The sequence below is a fragment of the Sorex fumeus genome, unplaced genomic scaffold, assembly GCF_029834395.1.
Source record: "Sorex fumeus unplaced genomic scaffold, SorFum_2.1 ptg000037l, whole genome shotgun sequence".
Lineage (NCBI taxonomy): Eukaryota > Metazoa > Chordata > Mammalia > Eulipotyphla > Soricidae > Sorex > Sorex fumeus.
In genome coordinates this window covers 64,166,114-64,181,771 of record NW_026606094.1, presented here as the reverse complement: position 1 = coordinate 64,181,771, position 15,658 = coordinate 64,166,114, and the positions used below count along the sequence as shown (strand labels likewise).

Below are 15,658 nucleotides of genomic sequence, written 5' to 3'. Positions count from 1 at the left end.
TATCTGCTACTCAAAGCCTGATCTCTCCTTCACCGCCCGTTCCTGTTATTTGGCACAGGGCCCTGCTTGCCCCTTAGTTTCTGGAGCTGGGTTTGCCTCTGCCACTGAGGGATTACTCGGTGTTATATTAAGTGCCTTTTAATGACCCACTGACAATTTCGTAATGTCTTATGCTTCACAAAATAATATGCACTCTCTTAAATATTGCCCTGGGGTTGCCTCGTGGCCCAGGGCAATACATCAGCCCCTCTCAGGTCAAGATGCTGAGCAGGTCATTTTGGTGTGATGTGTAATCCCTTGCCCTGTCCCTAACATTGTCCCCATTAACCTTGTCCAGTTTGACAGCATGCCAGCTATTTTTTTTTCTCGACAGTATAGCCATATATGTCTGTCTTCTACGGCCAAGACTTGGAGCAAGGCAGCCCGCATTGGGGAGCATAGTTCAATCACAGGACAAGCACTCTCGAACTGAGACCAAGTAGAGTGATGAGGGAGCCTTGCTGTGGTGACCTGTAAACCACAGTGAGGAAGAATTCTGCCTTTGAAAAGTAATCCTCTCTCTTCTCTCTCCTCTCTCTTTCTCCTCTGCCTTTGAAAATATTCTCTCTCTCTCTCTCTCTCTCTCTCTCTCTCTCTCGTGCGCGCTCTCTCTCTCTCTCCTCTCTCTCTCTCTCTCTCCCCCTCCCTCCCTCCGCCCGAAATTTGCATGGTTGTTGAACCTTTATAAGGGACATACCCTGCCTAGGGAGGAATTGAAATAGAATTCACCTCACTGCAGTGGGGGGATGTTTGTGCCTGGTGTCTGAAGAAGTCCTTTTGCCACTCCTCTGGGCAGGTTATTGGGGCCAGGGTCTGACCAAAGAAAGCTTCTTGGATGAACATGAATCCCATCAGATAGAGCGGTTGATACATTTGAGTGAGTCAGATTTAAGTCTAAGTGAGATTTAAAACTCTTGAAAATGGCCTGCACATAAACATTTCAAACAAATGTTTCAGGCCTTGCTGAGTCTTTAAATCCCGCCATGACTACCCCAAGCCCAAGTTAAGCTCCCTTGTCAGTGTTCATGCCACCACAGTGCATCAGAGATTCAGGCCCAAGAGAATACCTGCTTTATGGGAGCACTTGAGAGTGGAGTACCCAGATTAGGGGAACACAGGCTTTTGCCAGTTCTGGCAGGGGCGTGAGCAATCCCCGAGTTGACATTTGCTCTCTAGTGTAGGTTCTCAAATAACCCAAAACTGAGCTGGGGGCGGTGCCAGCCTAGACCTGGACTCTAAGCATCAGTGCTCCACCTTACCTTTAAAATAAACTCTATATTTCGATGACTCTTTAGGCATTTTCCTCTTAAATGCAAATATGTCTTTCATGTGAAAATGAGAGGAAAAGGTAGGCCTGTGAAAGGTGATCCTGGAAATTTATCTGCAGCCAAAGGTCGTGGTTCCATTATCCATTCAGAGTCCAGGCAGGGTTGCAGCGTGGCTATTAAAAATAAATAAATCAGAGTCACTCGCCCACAAACTGAAACAAATGCAAGGCGCAGGGAGACCCCAGGCTCTTTCCTCTGTGCGCAAGGGGCCTGGGCATGTGGTTCCCACGCACAGATGGCCCTCAGGCCGCTGGACCTCTGCTGCTCCCCAGCCTGAGCTCCTCTTTATCTGGGTGCTTCCTCTCCTCCCCCACGTCCCCTGCGCATCCCCAATGTCATCCCACTGGCAAAACAGTGGGAAAATCCATCTGGCCATTGTTGCAGTTTCTTTTTCTCGTCCTCTCGTGCCAGGAGAGTTGGAAAATGCTGAGTTTGGATAGAGCAGAGGGCAGAAGCGCATGTTGGGGAAGGGAGGGGTATAGTGTCACTGCTCATGGACAGACCAGGGCTGTGAGCAAAGGTGGAGAAGCGACAGACCTGTCCCCATGTAGTTGCCGATGGTCCCTCCAGATCACGGCTAGCCTACAGGATCTCCCTGGCCTGGTCCTCTTTCCTCCACTCTAGAGGGCCTCAAACTTTCCACTTGATTTTTTTTTTAATTTTTATTAGTGAAACACCATGAGGTACAGTTGTAGACTTACAACTTTTCGTGTTTGCGCTTCAGTCATACGATGATCGAGTACCCATCTCTCTACCAGCGCCCATTTTCCACCACCAATGATCCCAGTTCCCTCCCCCTACCCCCCACCCCCCCCACCCCACCCTGTCTCTGTGGCAGGGCACTCCCTCCTGCTCTCTCTCTCCTTTTGGTTTGCAATAGAGGTATTGAGTGTCGGCTGCTTGACTATTGAGTGAGTTGTGACTCACCATCCTCTGAGCCCCATTTTTATGTTTTAGCCCCATTTTTATATCCCCTACGCTCATTTTTAGGAACATTCCTGCTTGGGCAAAGAAATTGCCTTTTCTTCTTCATCTGCCCTTTCTCTCCCCATCTCCACAATACTCTATACCCATCCTCCCTCCCTTTCATCCTCTGGCCAGAACACAGGCAGAACATTCCAAGAAATGAACACATTGTGTTTCCTGCTTGTGCTGCAACAGGGATCCCAGACCTTGGGCATCACGAGGCAGCTCAGCATGAAAGGGTGTTGGTGTAAAAGTTTGTGGTGGATACCAGGCCAGTTTCACCAGGGCACCCCGGATGGTGCAGGTGCAGTCTCCCCGCCTACTCCAGATGGAATCCTGATGACCAAGAGCTTCCACAAGCAAGGCCCAGATACGCACGTTTGAGGACTGAATCTCCAGGCCGCATGGCAGCAGAGGACCTGGGCTGTCCCTCCCTGGGTTCCACCTCCCCCACTCCCCCAGCAGACTGACTGTCATGCCCACAATTTGCCTCTGGGCTCCATCTTAGTGCACCAACAGCCCTGGACCAGAGACTCTCAATTGAATCCCAACATGTATTAGTGCCCTACAGAGATGTCTCTGGAACCCAGTCATTTACAATCTAGAAATTTACATTTTAAATCGCGGCCGTGCGAGCTCTCATGATACTCAAAATGAGCAATGGAAAATAACATATCTAGCATCTGCACCTGGCAGGTAGGCTTGAATGGCGGTGGGAAATTTTGAGCAAAACATAATGCCCAAAATTAGAGAGAGAGTATTGGGGGAATTGTCTGCCATAGAGGCAGGGTGAGGACTGGGATGTGGGTGGTGGAAAATATGCACTGGTGGAGGGATGGGTGATCCATCATTGTATGGCTGAATCTCAAACATCAATGCTTTGTAGCTCTATTCAGTCAGCTTAATCAATGGCTGAACAAATAGCAGTACTCCTACATTATTTAAAACAACAACAACAACAAAAAAGTCTGTGGTGGAGTTGAAAGAAGCCAGGCTTTGCTCTGGATTAGGTGCTCTCAGGAGACCTGGAGCAGGTCTGTGACTGAAAATCCAGAAGAGAGATGGCCAGGTAGAGCAGAGTGATGCTTGTGACTGGGAACGAAGCCGTCACCTGGGCTTCCTGGCATGTTCTGGCTCCATCAGCGCTCCTTCTTTGTCTGTGCTCAAATACGGTCATCAAGTGGCTGTATTCTGATCTTGGTCCCTTGTGTCCTGGTGTCCTGGTCACGTGTTGATTTTCTGTGAAATCATAGCTCTTCAGCAGGAGAATGTGAGGCCCAACTGTGAGTGCCAGGGCATCTCCCAAACTCTTCCTCACACCAAACGGTCAAAACCCCGTTCCCCAGGTATTTGCCTCCTCTATAGTTCGTGGCTCCTGTGGACCAGGGCGGTATTTCCCTCATCGTCTCCGTGTTTTCCCCCAGAGTATCCACTCCTCATTTGACTCACTCTTTCCCTAATCAGACAGACACCGTATGGTAATGAGGAGGTGCTGTTTTCCTGGTGTGTTGACTGTCACTCAGAGTTCCATCCCCCTCACCTCCTGTTGCTGTCTCCTGTGCCAGCCCCTCTCCTAAGACTGCATGAGTTCTGTCAGTCACTGTTCACCTTGAAGGCTTCTGGGCACTTCACTGGAAAGGCATAAAACAACAACTGTCTACTTCCTACCATCAGCAGTCAACAAAGCAGCCAACCAATTATTTTGTTGGTAGCTTATTTATCCCCTGATGGAACCCCCTCAAAAATAAACTTTTCCAATTATAGTCTCTTTAAGCCACCTTCACCCAGAATCCCCTTCTGCCAGAACAGGGTCTCAATTTCCACTTTACTCTGGGCACCATATTCAATGCAACCACTGCTTCCTTATGTTCTGTCACCAAGTTGTTGGTTCTAACTCCTGGCCCATGTTCTTTCCTTCAGTTCTCTCTGAAGAACTCTATTGAGTTATTTTTCTAGCCTAACTCCACCGTCTGTGTGCCAGATCCCATCACCTCTTCTCAACACCTTGTCTACCTGGCGCCTCCCCTTCTCGTTGAAATGCCTCAGAGATGCTGTTTCCTGTTCGCTTCCTCCCATGTCTCACTCAGTGCTCTCCTACCTCTGAACCCAAACTAGCACCTCTTCCTTGCTTTCTGTAGACATACCATCTGATCACTGTGTCCCTGCAGATACACTTTCTCCTTGGACACCCTGACAAGAGGTCTTCCAGTTCTCCTGGCTCTTCTGAGGTTTTACTTCTTTATAGCTCTGTGAGGACCAGGATTCTTCCAATGACTCTGATCCTCTTAGTCAGTCTCTTTATTCCTCCCTCTACTCTGATTTTCTTCCTTAATCCCCATCTCTGTAGTTTCCTTTCTCCTCTGATGCCCTCACCCCACCTTCACAACCTCGCTCACTCCCAAAACTTTCTCAAGTGTGTCTCTCTCCATGTCTCGTCTTACTCACATATATCCCTTGAAGTAACTAACTGTCCAAAATTTATCAGCCTCTCCAGAGCCAGTTTCCCAGTACTTTTTTTTTTGTCTCGCCTCATGCCTTCTCATGTTCTCAACCATCCACCCGTAGTCATCTCTGACCAGCAAACCCCCTGGATTCTACCTTGTTTTAGGGTGCTCACCAAGTTACACCTTACCCCTGAGTTCTGATGCAGTCTCCTGGTGTATCCTCTGAGGGCCAGGCCTTCCCCCATTTTCTCCCCTTGCCACTTCATGTCCGGTACAGAACCTTACCCAGAAGAGACCCCTCGCTGTCAATTGAATGAATGACTGTAAATGAGGCAGATAATGTTTAACATGCATTTCATGAGCTCTTTAACATCAGGGAGATTTCCGATCATTAGTCCTCTGAATATTTTTCTCCTTAACCAAGCAGCCACCAGAATAAACTTTCATGCCCAGAACCTCAGCCTTGGTACTCCTGCCCTTTTTCAGGAAGAACTCCAGAGAAAGGCACCTGGGTCCTTATCGAGAGCCAGGGGTAACATGTTGGGTTATTCCACTGTCATGGCAATTTTAGATAACTTTCATCTCTTTTTCTGTGATAATCAGCTTTTCGCTTCATTATTTTTGCCCTCTTCTTTTTTGTAATGCGTTTTTGAAATGGGAGCTATCACTGAGCAATAAGGTGCTATTGATAGTACGTCAATATGATGCAGCTCTCCCTCTGCCCAACAGAGTGTGGCTGCGCTCTGCACATCCCTGCGATACATATTAGCCACACAGATGTCGGTAAAGCCTTCCCATCCATATGTATGCGCGCGGCCCATGGAAGTTAATAATGCCATATATCACGTGCACAAAGGATGTGAGATGTACTTCAACCTGACAGCGGGCTCATATCAAATGAGAACTAGCTCATAAGGAGAGCAAAACCAGGGAAAGTGGTTGTTCTTCCAGATCTGTTGTTTGCTAATTATCTGTTACTGAATTTGTTATTGAATGGAGATCTCAGGCCCCCACCTCCATTCTGCCTTTTTTTTTCCCTAGTGGTGGTGGGTTCAATTTATTCCCCTCTCCCTAGTTACCAAGATGTACCCCTCCCTTCAATCACATGGATAACAAAAGAACCCCCTTTGGAGCAAGGAGAGATGGCAATTATACATTGGTATTCATGTTACAGGAGTGACACCACCATCCTCCGGGAGTTTAACAATGAATATCCAGCATTAATTGTCACAGTAACTGCGTGACCTTGCTGAGATGTAATACATCAGCTTTACATAGAAAAATTATTTACCACTGAAAGATTAGGAAAAGAATGATCGTGAAATTGTGCTGCTGTTTGGAATGACTAATCTTTTTTTTGTTTGTTTTTAAGTGGATCCTAGACGTCTCAAATGACTCAGTCTCTGATTCTTAGGAATCAGGACAGTGGGTACTGAGACCATATTTGAATCTCTGATTTGGCTGGGAATTATAACCAGATTAGCACCTTCCCGTTCTTAGGAGAAGTTCTTAGGAGAATTCAGAGGACTGGAGCATGCTGGCTGCTGGCCTCCAAGGCTTAATCCTCCACACCACAGGTGTGGCCCCAAAACAAAAACAATGAAGGAGGGAGGAAGGGAGGAAGGGAGGGAGGAAAGCAGGGAAGGAGGGAAGGAGGGAAGGAAGGAAGGAAGGAAGGAAGGAAGGAAGGAAGGAAGGAAGGAAGGGAGGGAGGGAGGGAGGGAGGGAGGGAGGGAGGGAGGAAGGGAGGGAGGGAGGGGAAGGGAGGGAGGGAGGGGAAGGAAAGGATGGAGGGAGAGAGGGAGGGAGGGAGGGAGGGAGGGAGGGAGGGAGAGGTTGATTACCACGTCAGACAGACCTAGCACAATGGACCTAGTTCATAGTATCTATTGGGGGAAGAATCTTACATTGATACCTAGGTAGGGTTTTCTGCCTCTAGCAGCAGCAACTGTATGTTAGGAACCCTAAGATATCCCCCTTCACAATTGAAGCTCACTTGCAAGCAACTTCAGTTGCTTTCTCTTTTTTTTTTTGCCAGTTCTCAGAAAGACTGCCACCAGGTCTCCTTGCCTGCTTCCTTCCAGGGCTGCCTCCTGCTCACCACGGGGCAGGGGGCAGGCTGGAGGCACACACCCCAGGGAGGGTTGCACGCTAAGCATTGCTGGATCAGCAGGGAGCCCGACTCCCCTGCCCTCCCTCTGCAGGCCGCCAGAGCTGTGTGTGCAGAAATGAGTGATGGCTCAGCCTGCTCTGCTCTTACAAAGGGGTGGAGGTGAAGAAAGCCAGGGCCTAGATTCGAATTGCAGGGTCTTTGAGGAAATTTGGTTTGCTTTTGTGTTTGGGTGTTTTCTGGCAAAGCAAGAGCATCAGGGACCAGAAGGCTTCAGGTGTGGGAAGGAAATGAACAGAAGGACAGGACGGAGTGGGTCATTCTTTGCCTGCCCTTTAGAGCTGGGCTATGAAGTGAGGGGCAGGACCTGATGCTGATCTAGGGCTTGGTCATTAGTTTGCTCCTCATTTGCTTTGAAGTTGCCAATGACTTTCCAAGTTTAGTACCGTGAATGTTTAATTAACCAAGGAAAACAAAATATTGGATATAGTCAATCAGTAGGTTGCCTTTTGTGTTGGTGGGGGGACTTGGGAGTGCCTAAATTCAGATTTTAAAAAAGCAAATTCTCTAAATCCCCTTTTTCTAATTCCCATTAATCTGCTGTTTTCTTTAAAGCCTTTCCATCTCTAATGCTTCATAAACGTAGCAGCGTCTGAGGGAGATTCCTGACCAGATTCCCCGAATTTAACTAACCATTTTTTTTAAATGAGGGTGAAAAGGGAAAACAAATAATAAAGGTTTGGTTAGGTTTTTTCTTTTTTCTTTTTAATTTTCTTTCTCTCTCTCTCTCTCTCTTGCCTCCCCCCACCCATCACTGCAGGACGAGGAGGCGCCCAGGGTGCAGGTTAGAGAGCAAGAGGAGAACGTGCTGGTGCTGAAGAAAGTGCAGGGCAGCGGCCCGGCCCCCCCTGCGGGCGGCGAGGAGAGCGATTGGAGGTGAGTTCGCACCGGGCTGGCTGGCGCTGCTGCTCGCCTGCGCCCGCGCGCGCTCCCTGTCTCTCTCTCTCTCTCTCTCTCTCTACCTCCTCTCCCCTCCCTCCCGCTCTTCTCTCCGCCTCTCGAGCTTTCTAGCTGACTGCAGAGCTCGGAGCAGCCAGATGGACTCGGTTCCCCGTGGAAGGACAGCGATGGCAAGCTCCCGGGGCCTGTAGGGGAATGCCTTTGTTAGTCGCGGCGCGCCATGGGCAGCTCCCGGCTCAGGGTCTCCGACCCTCATCTGGAGCGGAAGGAGGCGGCGGCGCTCTTGGAGCGCGAGCTGCCCCCGCCGACCTTCGATGTGCCTTATTTCAAATACATTGACGAGGAGGACGAGGACGACGAGTGGAGCAGCCGCTCGCAGTCGTCCACCGAGGATGACTCCGTGGACTCTCTGCTCTCTGACAGATACGTGGTGGTGTCCGGGACCCCGGAGAAGATTTTGGAGCATCTTTTGAATGACTTGCACCTGGAAGAAGTCCAGGACAAAGAAACAGGTAAGACAAGGGGTGGGGGGGTGGGGGGTGTTCCGGGCGTCCCTCATCCGTGGCCTTGGGGCAAGGCTTCCCCCCCCCCACCCCCGCCCCCGTGGCTGAAGCCAGGGTGGGCTTGAAAGAGCATATGCTTTGCGAGTCTTCTCTTTGGCCTCTTGCTGTTTTGTTTCAATCCAGTAAATGGACACATGGAGATGCGAGCAGCTGTTTGGGTCGGAGCTGTACAAAGAAAATGAGACTAAGGCAGATGTTCTTGTTTGCTAGGGAATTTTTGTACCAAATTGCACCTAAAGGCAGTTGGCAAGAGGCCAGTGTTCTACAGCCAGCGTTCAGCAGGAAGGCTTGGAGCGGGGGAGGTGGGTAGCCTTCCCCTGGCCTGTAGGAACCCCTGAACTTGGAGGAGTAGCCTCCCCAGCAAAGATGAACAGTCAGAGCAACTATTCAGCAACTGAGTTCTGCAGCAACTTCTGCTTTTTTTTTTTTCCCAAGTGGCTTCCAAACTGCTCAGAGCAAGCCCTGCTGTGTTGAATATGGTTCACGTAGCTTTTCTGAGCAGAGATTACAATTCGCTGGTCTGGGGCCATCAGACTTCTGGCCCTTTCTATTTAATTTGGAGACCAGTGAGCTGTTTTACCTTTGTGCTCCTGGAAATACAACTATTGCATCCACTAAAAGACCAGCTTACTTCCTTGATCAAGGAAAGGTTAGCACTTGCATCTCCCAGCAAGAATCTGTCATTTGTTCCAGCCTAGAGATATTATTTTTAACGAACGCACCCCTGGCTGCAGCCTGAATTCTATAACTTGATCCCTTGACTGAAATATTCTTTATGCTGTGATGCCCACATTTTGTAATATATTGATTGCTTCAGTCAGCTGTGGTATTAGTGCTGGCAAATCCGTAGTTAGGTGTCTCTCCAGCGAAAAGGATTGTGAAATGATAAGTGTAGGTGGAGCGGAGTTTCCTTGCATGTCAGTAATTTTGTCTGAACATAATTGATGCCTGGCTCTATATTACTCTATAAAGGACATTTTTGAAGAAACAAAAATGTGTATGTGGGTTTAAAAAAATCAGTAACCCAGTTGAATATGTTGTAGTAACATTACTGTTTGGTCTCAAAATTCAAATAAACATTTTATTTTCCTTGTGTTTTGGTGGGGAGGGATCAATAGTTGCTAGTTTTAGGCAAACAAGATCAGAGAAAAGTATATTCTTACAACATTTTGCTGGGGTGCTTTTATATCTACAGTCATATTTTGTGCATTTGAACCCGATCCCCATGTTATGCTTCAGCAGATACAATTATCATGGAAGTGGGCATCATTTTTCGTGGACTAGACCCCAGGTTGCTGTACTCAGGTAGTTCGGACTGGATTTTAGACAAATAATGGGCCATTGAAGGACCTCTTTAAGCATAGGTTTGAGAGGTTGAATGCTTTCTTTTTTAATAGCACCTCAGTTCTGTTCTATAGTACAATAGGTCATATTCATAAGGGTTCAAAGTACTTGGACCATACCTGATTTTCTTTTTATCTTTCTATCATTTATTTTGGGAGAAGAATGGTCTGGGTGTCCCCCCACCCTTCTCCAGTTTACAGTTTAACACAGAGAATGAGATGACAGTAACTGAGTAAGTACCCTGTTGGGAGATGGCGCTGTGCACAGGGTCTAGTGACTATTATTCCTGCTCTCTACTCAATTACAGCAGCCCTGAGACCAAATGTGTCACTTGGGTCATGCACTCAGCAGAGCTCGGAGGACCGAGCTCAATGGAACAACCTTAGCCTGTAGGAGGAGGCTGGCCAATCTGGCCTCACCTCATTCTTCTCATTTCCTTTGCATTTGCTGAAGCAAGCATTAAACTTCAGACTTTCTACACTATCACTTGAGGGGGAAACACAGTAGCAAGTTTTCCTCTGGTCAAAAGAAAGTTTTATGGGGATCAGAGTGACAGTATGGTGGGGGTAGGTCACTTGCCTTGTACACAGCCAACCAGGATTCAACTCCCAGCACCCCCTATGCTCCCCCAAGTCCAACCTCGAGTGATCCCTAAACACAAAGCCAGGAGGAAGCCTTGAACACTGCCAGGTATGGCCCCAAAACAAAAGACAGAGACTTTTAGGGGCTGGAGCAATAGCACAGCAAGTAGGGCATTTGCCTTGCAGGCGGCCAACCCAGGTTTGATTCCCAGCATCCCATATGGTCCCCCAAGCACTACCAGGAGTGATTCCTGAGTGCAAAGCCAGGAGAAGCCCCTGTGCATTGCCAGGTGTGACCCAAAAGGCCAGGAAAAAAAAAAGACAGAGACTTTTATGAAAATATCAAATTTAGAAAGTGGTGGATATGTACCTAGTGTGCATGCCAAAGCAAAAGTCACATATTGTTCTTCAAAACTTCACGTGCAGCAAGCACATAAAGAAAAAGTAACAGGAGCCAGGCAGGTTTTGGTCAATAGCATTTAAAGAAATATAAGACCAAATAAATGTTTTATGCCTAGTAAAGATGCGTAGTTTTAAGCATGTTTTTGGTTTGAATCCGAAAGGAATCACATATTTAAAGTCAGCAAGGCCCCCTTTCGTGGCCAGAGGTGAATTTTACCTCTTCTTCCCGGGCCGGCTGGCATTCCTCCTCATAAAGGGCCTGTGTGTGCAAGAGTCTAATAGAGTTGCACAAACATATGGAAGACAGATGGAGGAAAATGAGAAGGGGCTGCAATAAAAGTATACAGCAGCATTTTTATGTTCTTGAGCTCCCCTTTTAGGGAGATGGAGCCATCTGGGGCCAAGTGCAACCATATGGCCGCCATCCACATGGCCCGATGGCAATGGGGAGGAAAGGGTTCTTGGGAGGAAATAGCATGGTCCTGGAGTCTGGTACGTCTGTTCTGCATCTTCTATTCCTGTACTCACCAGAGGCTAGGGAAGCTAACTGAGCAGGAGATAGGAGTACATTCCCATCTCTTTCCCACCCAGTCACTTCATTGTGAAAATGCAGGTGAAAGTTTCGATAGAGCAGGCCTTCTCTGATGCTCACAAAGGACAAACTGAAGTGATTTCTCATTGATAGAACCTATGCAGGTGGATGAAAGTCTACTTTATTGCATGGAATAGGAAATAAAATGCCCGGGCTGTAAGAATCATTTATTTCTATTGGGTCTCAAGTTAAGAATAGAATAACTGGGGGCTGGAGCAATAGTACAGTGGGTAGGGTGTTTGCCTTGCATGCAGCCAAGCCAGTTTTGATCCCTGCATCCCATATGGTTCTCCGAGCACTGCCAGGAGTAATTTCTGAGTGCAGAACCAGGAGTAATCCCTGAGCATTGCTGAATGTGACCCAAAACGCCAAACAAACAAACAGAAAAATACAGTAACTGTCTTGAAGGGCTAGAGAACAGGCTTTGTATGTAGGAGTCCCAGGATCCAGCCTCTGCTCGAATCAAGAATGGTTCTTGAACCAAAAATGGCCCTCCTCTTCCCCCATCAACCCCCACCCCTCACCTCCGACCCTCTACCCCCACATACACTATGGCCACATAGGGAGCAGCCCCCAAGCACTCATGGGTGTGGCCCCAAACAAAGACTACATATAGAAAAATACTCAACATAGAAAATGCTTGATGCCATATTCCATCTCTAAACCAAAGTGAGTTTTAGAAGCAAACATTGCAGAGATGATTAGAAGCCGCCTACTACTGATATTCCCAGCAGTGCTTTGATCCACACAACATTTACCATACTTTTATCATCTCCTACATCTGTACCTTTTTCTTGATGGTAGTGGTGAGCATGAGAAGTCATTCATCACTGGGAAAGGAAAGAATAGAAGGAGTAAGGGAGGGAGGAGGGAGGGAGAGGTAGAGGGAGGGAGGGAGAGGTAGAGGGAGGGAGGGGAAAGAGGGAGGGAGGGAGGGAGGGAGGGAGGGAGGGAGGGAGGGAGGGAGGGAAGGGCTTAATTCTTTAATTTCTTTAAAATGGATAAGCCATTTGAGTCTGGTAACTGGACAGGGAATTGTGGAGGTGGAAAATGACTAAGGCTGTTTTCAAAGATTTTTCATTTTTTTCAAGGTTCAGATTTTGACTTGAAACATTTGGACTGTTAGAGCAATGTCAAGCAGCAATGCCTTTCATCTCTCATCTGCCCAGAAGTAGGGCAGCCATCACTGGGCACTGCTGCGCCAGGAGAATTAACAAGGAAGCAAGAAGGAAAGAAACCAGAAGTGATAGCAGAGCTGGCCAGGGCAGCTGGGACTAACCAGCCCTGAGTTGGCAGGGGGTCCTCCTCCTAGTTAACCCTTTCCCTTCCTTAGAAAAGAGAAATTGCATTTTGTTTAGAGATTATTCATAGGGAATGATGATTTCTGTTTCAAAGCAAAGGGGAAACTTTGTATTCAATGGGTTATGCAGAGAAAAATCTTTGATTTTTTTTTATTCTAAATCTGCACTATGACATGGTGTTAGGGAGACCAGCAGAGAAAAATACAAATGTTAATTGTGCCTTTCCCCTTCCCCTTCTTTTACCTTATTCTTTTCCATCTTCATGAAGTACATGTACTTCTGATTATAGGTTTCCAAGTAAAACAAGGAAATAGAAAATAGGATGGTAGGGCCAGGTAAAGCCTATCCACTGATTCTTACTAAGGCTAACCTGCTTTCTTAGAATTTGGCTGACTTGCACACGTCCTGGGCCCCTGGGTGCTAGATGGCAGCTGCTGTCACTGGCATGTGGGAGGTTGAGCAGCACATCTTCTACTGTGGTGATTGGGCAGCGACCTCTGGCAGTGCCCTGGGCACATGACAGGAGGGGCTGGCTCCAGCTGTCGTGTTCAGAGTCAATCTCCATTGCTACCTTATGGATTTCTGTCAAGCTTTGCACTCATGGAACACTGATAAAACTGGGAAAGGAACCTGATTTTTTTTTCAATGTCCTCATCTTCTTGCCTGCCAGCAACAAGTCCAGTAAATGCATAACTCTGGTGAACCAAACTTAAGAATGTTTCTCTGGTCCCCAGAAAGATCAAAGACAATTTAAGGGAGCTTCCTTGATTTCCTCACCTTTTAGAACTTCTGGAGAGAGGTTTGTCCCTCTGTTCTAGGTTGCTTGCAGGTCACAAGACTGTAATAATCTAGTAGCAACATGGTTTCTGCAGGACAAAAGCTTTTTAAGGATAGACATTTTTAGATAATGCAAGTCTCACTGTGACTTTGTATGATTAATATGCGGAGGATTATCTTGTACTTTTTGTTTGTTTTCTTTTTGTGCCCCACCTGGCAGTGCTCAGGGTCTACTCCTGGCTCTGTGCTCAGAGATGACCCCTGGCAAGCTAGGGGATCATATGGCATGTCAGGGATCAATCTCGGGTTGGCTGCTTGCAAGGCAAGTACCCTACCCACTCTTATTAGTTCCTCAGCCCCTGTACTTTTCTATTTTATTTTCGTAGGGTCAGGTAACAAAGATACCAGTGGATTTTATCCTTGGCTGCCAATGAGCAATACACAAAGCACTTTTTTAAAATATCAAAATATGGGAAATTGGTGTGATAGTATAGCAAGTAGGGCACTTGCCCTGCACATAGCCCACCTGGGTTTGATGTCCAGCACCACATATGGTCCCTTAAGCCTACCAGGAGTGATCCCTGAGTGCAGAGTCAGAAGTAAGCCCTGAACATGGGCTCCGAAACAAAAAACAAAAACCACATCAATATACAAATTCCGAGGACTCCCCTTTCCCCTTCTAGAGAGATTTTCTGTTCTGTTGACCTGAGTTAGGGCCAAGGCCTTATAGACTTTAACAGCTCCCCAAGTGGTGTTAGCATGCAGCAAGGTATAAGTGCCATGGAAACAGAGTATTAGCTCTGCCTTACTTTCTTATCTTTATAGATGTGGGCCACGTTCCTAAGAAGCTGAACTTACGTCTTTCCCTATGACTGTTAGGGGTCTCTTTCCCTCTTCCCTCTCCACCTGCCTCCCCTCTCCCCCCAGCCTCATATACATGAATCGCGGCCTTAGAGCCTCTGCAGCCTCGGAGATTCTCAATTCACAATCTGCACTGTAGGTCCTTCCGGTGAAGTGCTTTTGAAAGGAGACACTCAGAGGCAGCAGAGGTATAAGACATACAGCTGTTGGATTTCTCAACTTTTGGAATGAGGAGGTGATGGCAGTATGGACAAAACTCTTTGTCTCACGACAAACATCTCTGGGTGATGGGTGATCCTCCAGACTCCAAATGGCTCCAAATGCTGTTTCTCTAAGAAACATTTTCAAGAAATTTAAAAAAAAAATGTTTTATTTCAAGAAATAAAAAAATCCTGCTGAGGATGCTAAAACCCTGAGTCCCAGATCGGGGTCTCATTAATAAACCAGCCTAGAGCCTTGAATATGCCATACAGCACATGATTGCTCCAGTTCTCAGATCATAAGGCTCTATAGCACCCTTGGTTCGTTCCAAATAGGTCCCAGAACTTTAGCATCCTAGACATGAAGTGTTTAAAATCCATACTGACAACTTCCAGCACTTTGTGGTCATTTTATGTGGAAGCCATCATCCCAGAGTCATTGCACAAGGACTCAGCCTCATTGGTCTAATCTCATGTTGCTTGATATGGCTGCATTCCGTCAGCCTCCCAGAGCCTTTAAAATGTTGATGAGGTATAAAACTTGGAACCCAAGCTCAGTGACCATACCTGATGATGATTTAGCTGTGTATATAACCTTGCCAACGGGAAACTTTTTAAAGTGCCTTTGTGAAATTGCACTATGACATTTCCAGAGAATAGTTTTGATTTATCATCTGCTGGTGAAATTCATTTGCCGAGTTATATTACCAGGCCATTTGGAGACATTCAAAAACAGTCTGTGGCAGAAAAAAAACAGCAGTTTCCCCTGCTAATGAATCTATTCACCCCACCCTTATACCAGCTTACTCGTTCTGATTTCTTCCCTTTCAGCTTTACCTGCTGCATCTGTAATAAAATATAACTGTGCCTTTTCCAGTTTCATTTTCCCCCCACCATTCTTTTTCTTAATTGATATTTTACTGTAGTAGTATTTGTTTGCATGTAAATGTTTTTGTGTTACAAGGGTACATTGTTTGCATTGTCTTCACCAGTGTCTAAGGGCTTGCTCTCATTGGCTGCTGTCTCTTCTCTTATTCATCACATACCATCTAGGAGTGAGACCATGTGGTATCTGTCTCCTTCTAACTTATTTTGCTTAGCCTGACACCCTGTGGTCTAGCCATCTTGTAGCAGAAGGCAAAATTTCATCTAACAGTTCATTTTTAATTGCTCAATATCTTCATTGCCTA

The 15,658-nt window shown here is 46.9% G+C and overlaps 1 protein-coding gene across 1 annotated transcript in view; it reads left to right on the top strand.

Moving 5' to 3' along the window:
* Positions 1-15,658, top strand: part of RAPGEF5 (Rap guanine nucleotide exchange factor 5) — a 267,287-nt gene that overhangs the window by 182,743 nt on the left and 68,886 nt on the right. Inside the window, exons 10-11 of the mRNA XM_056118696.1 lie at positions 7,708-7,823; positions 8,271-8,359. Of these exons, the coding sequence (XP_055974671.1) occupies positions 7,708-7,823; positions 8,271-8,359 (205 nt within the window). The remainder of the gene's footprint in view (positions 1-7,707; positions 7,824-8,270; positions 8,360-15,658) is intronic.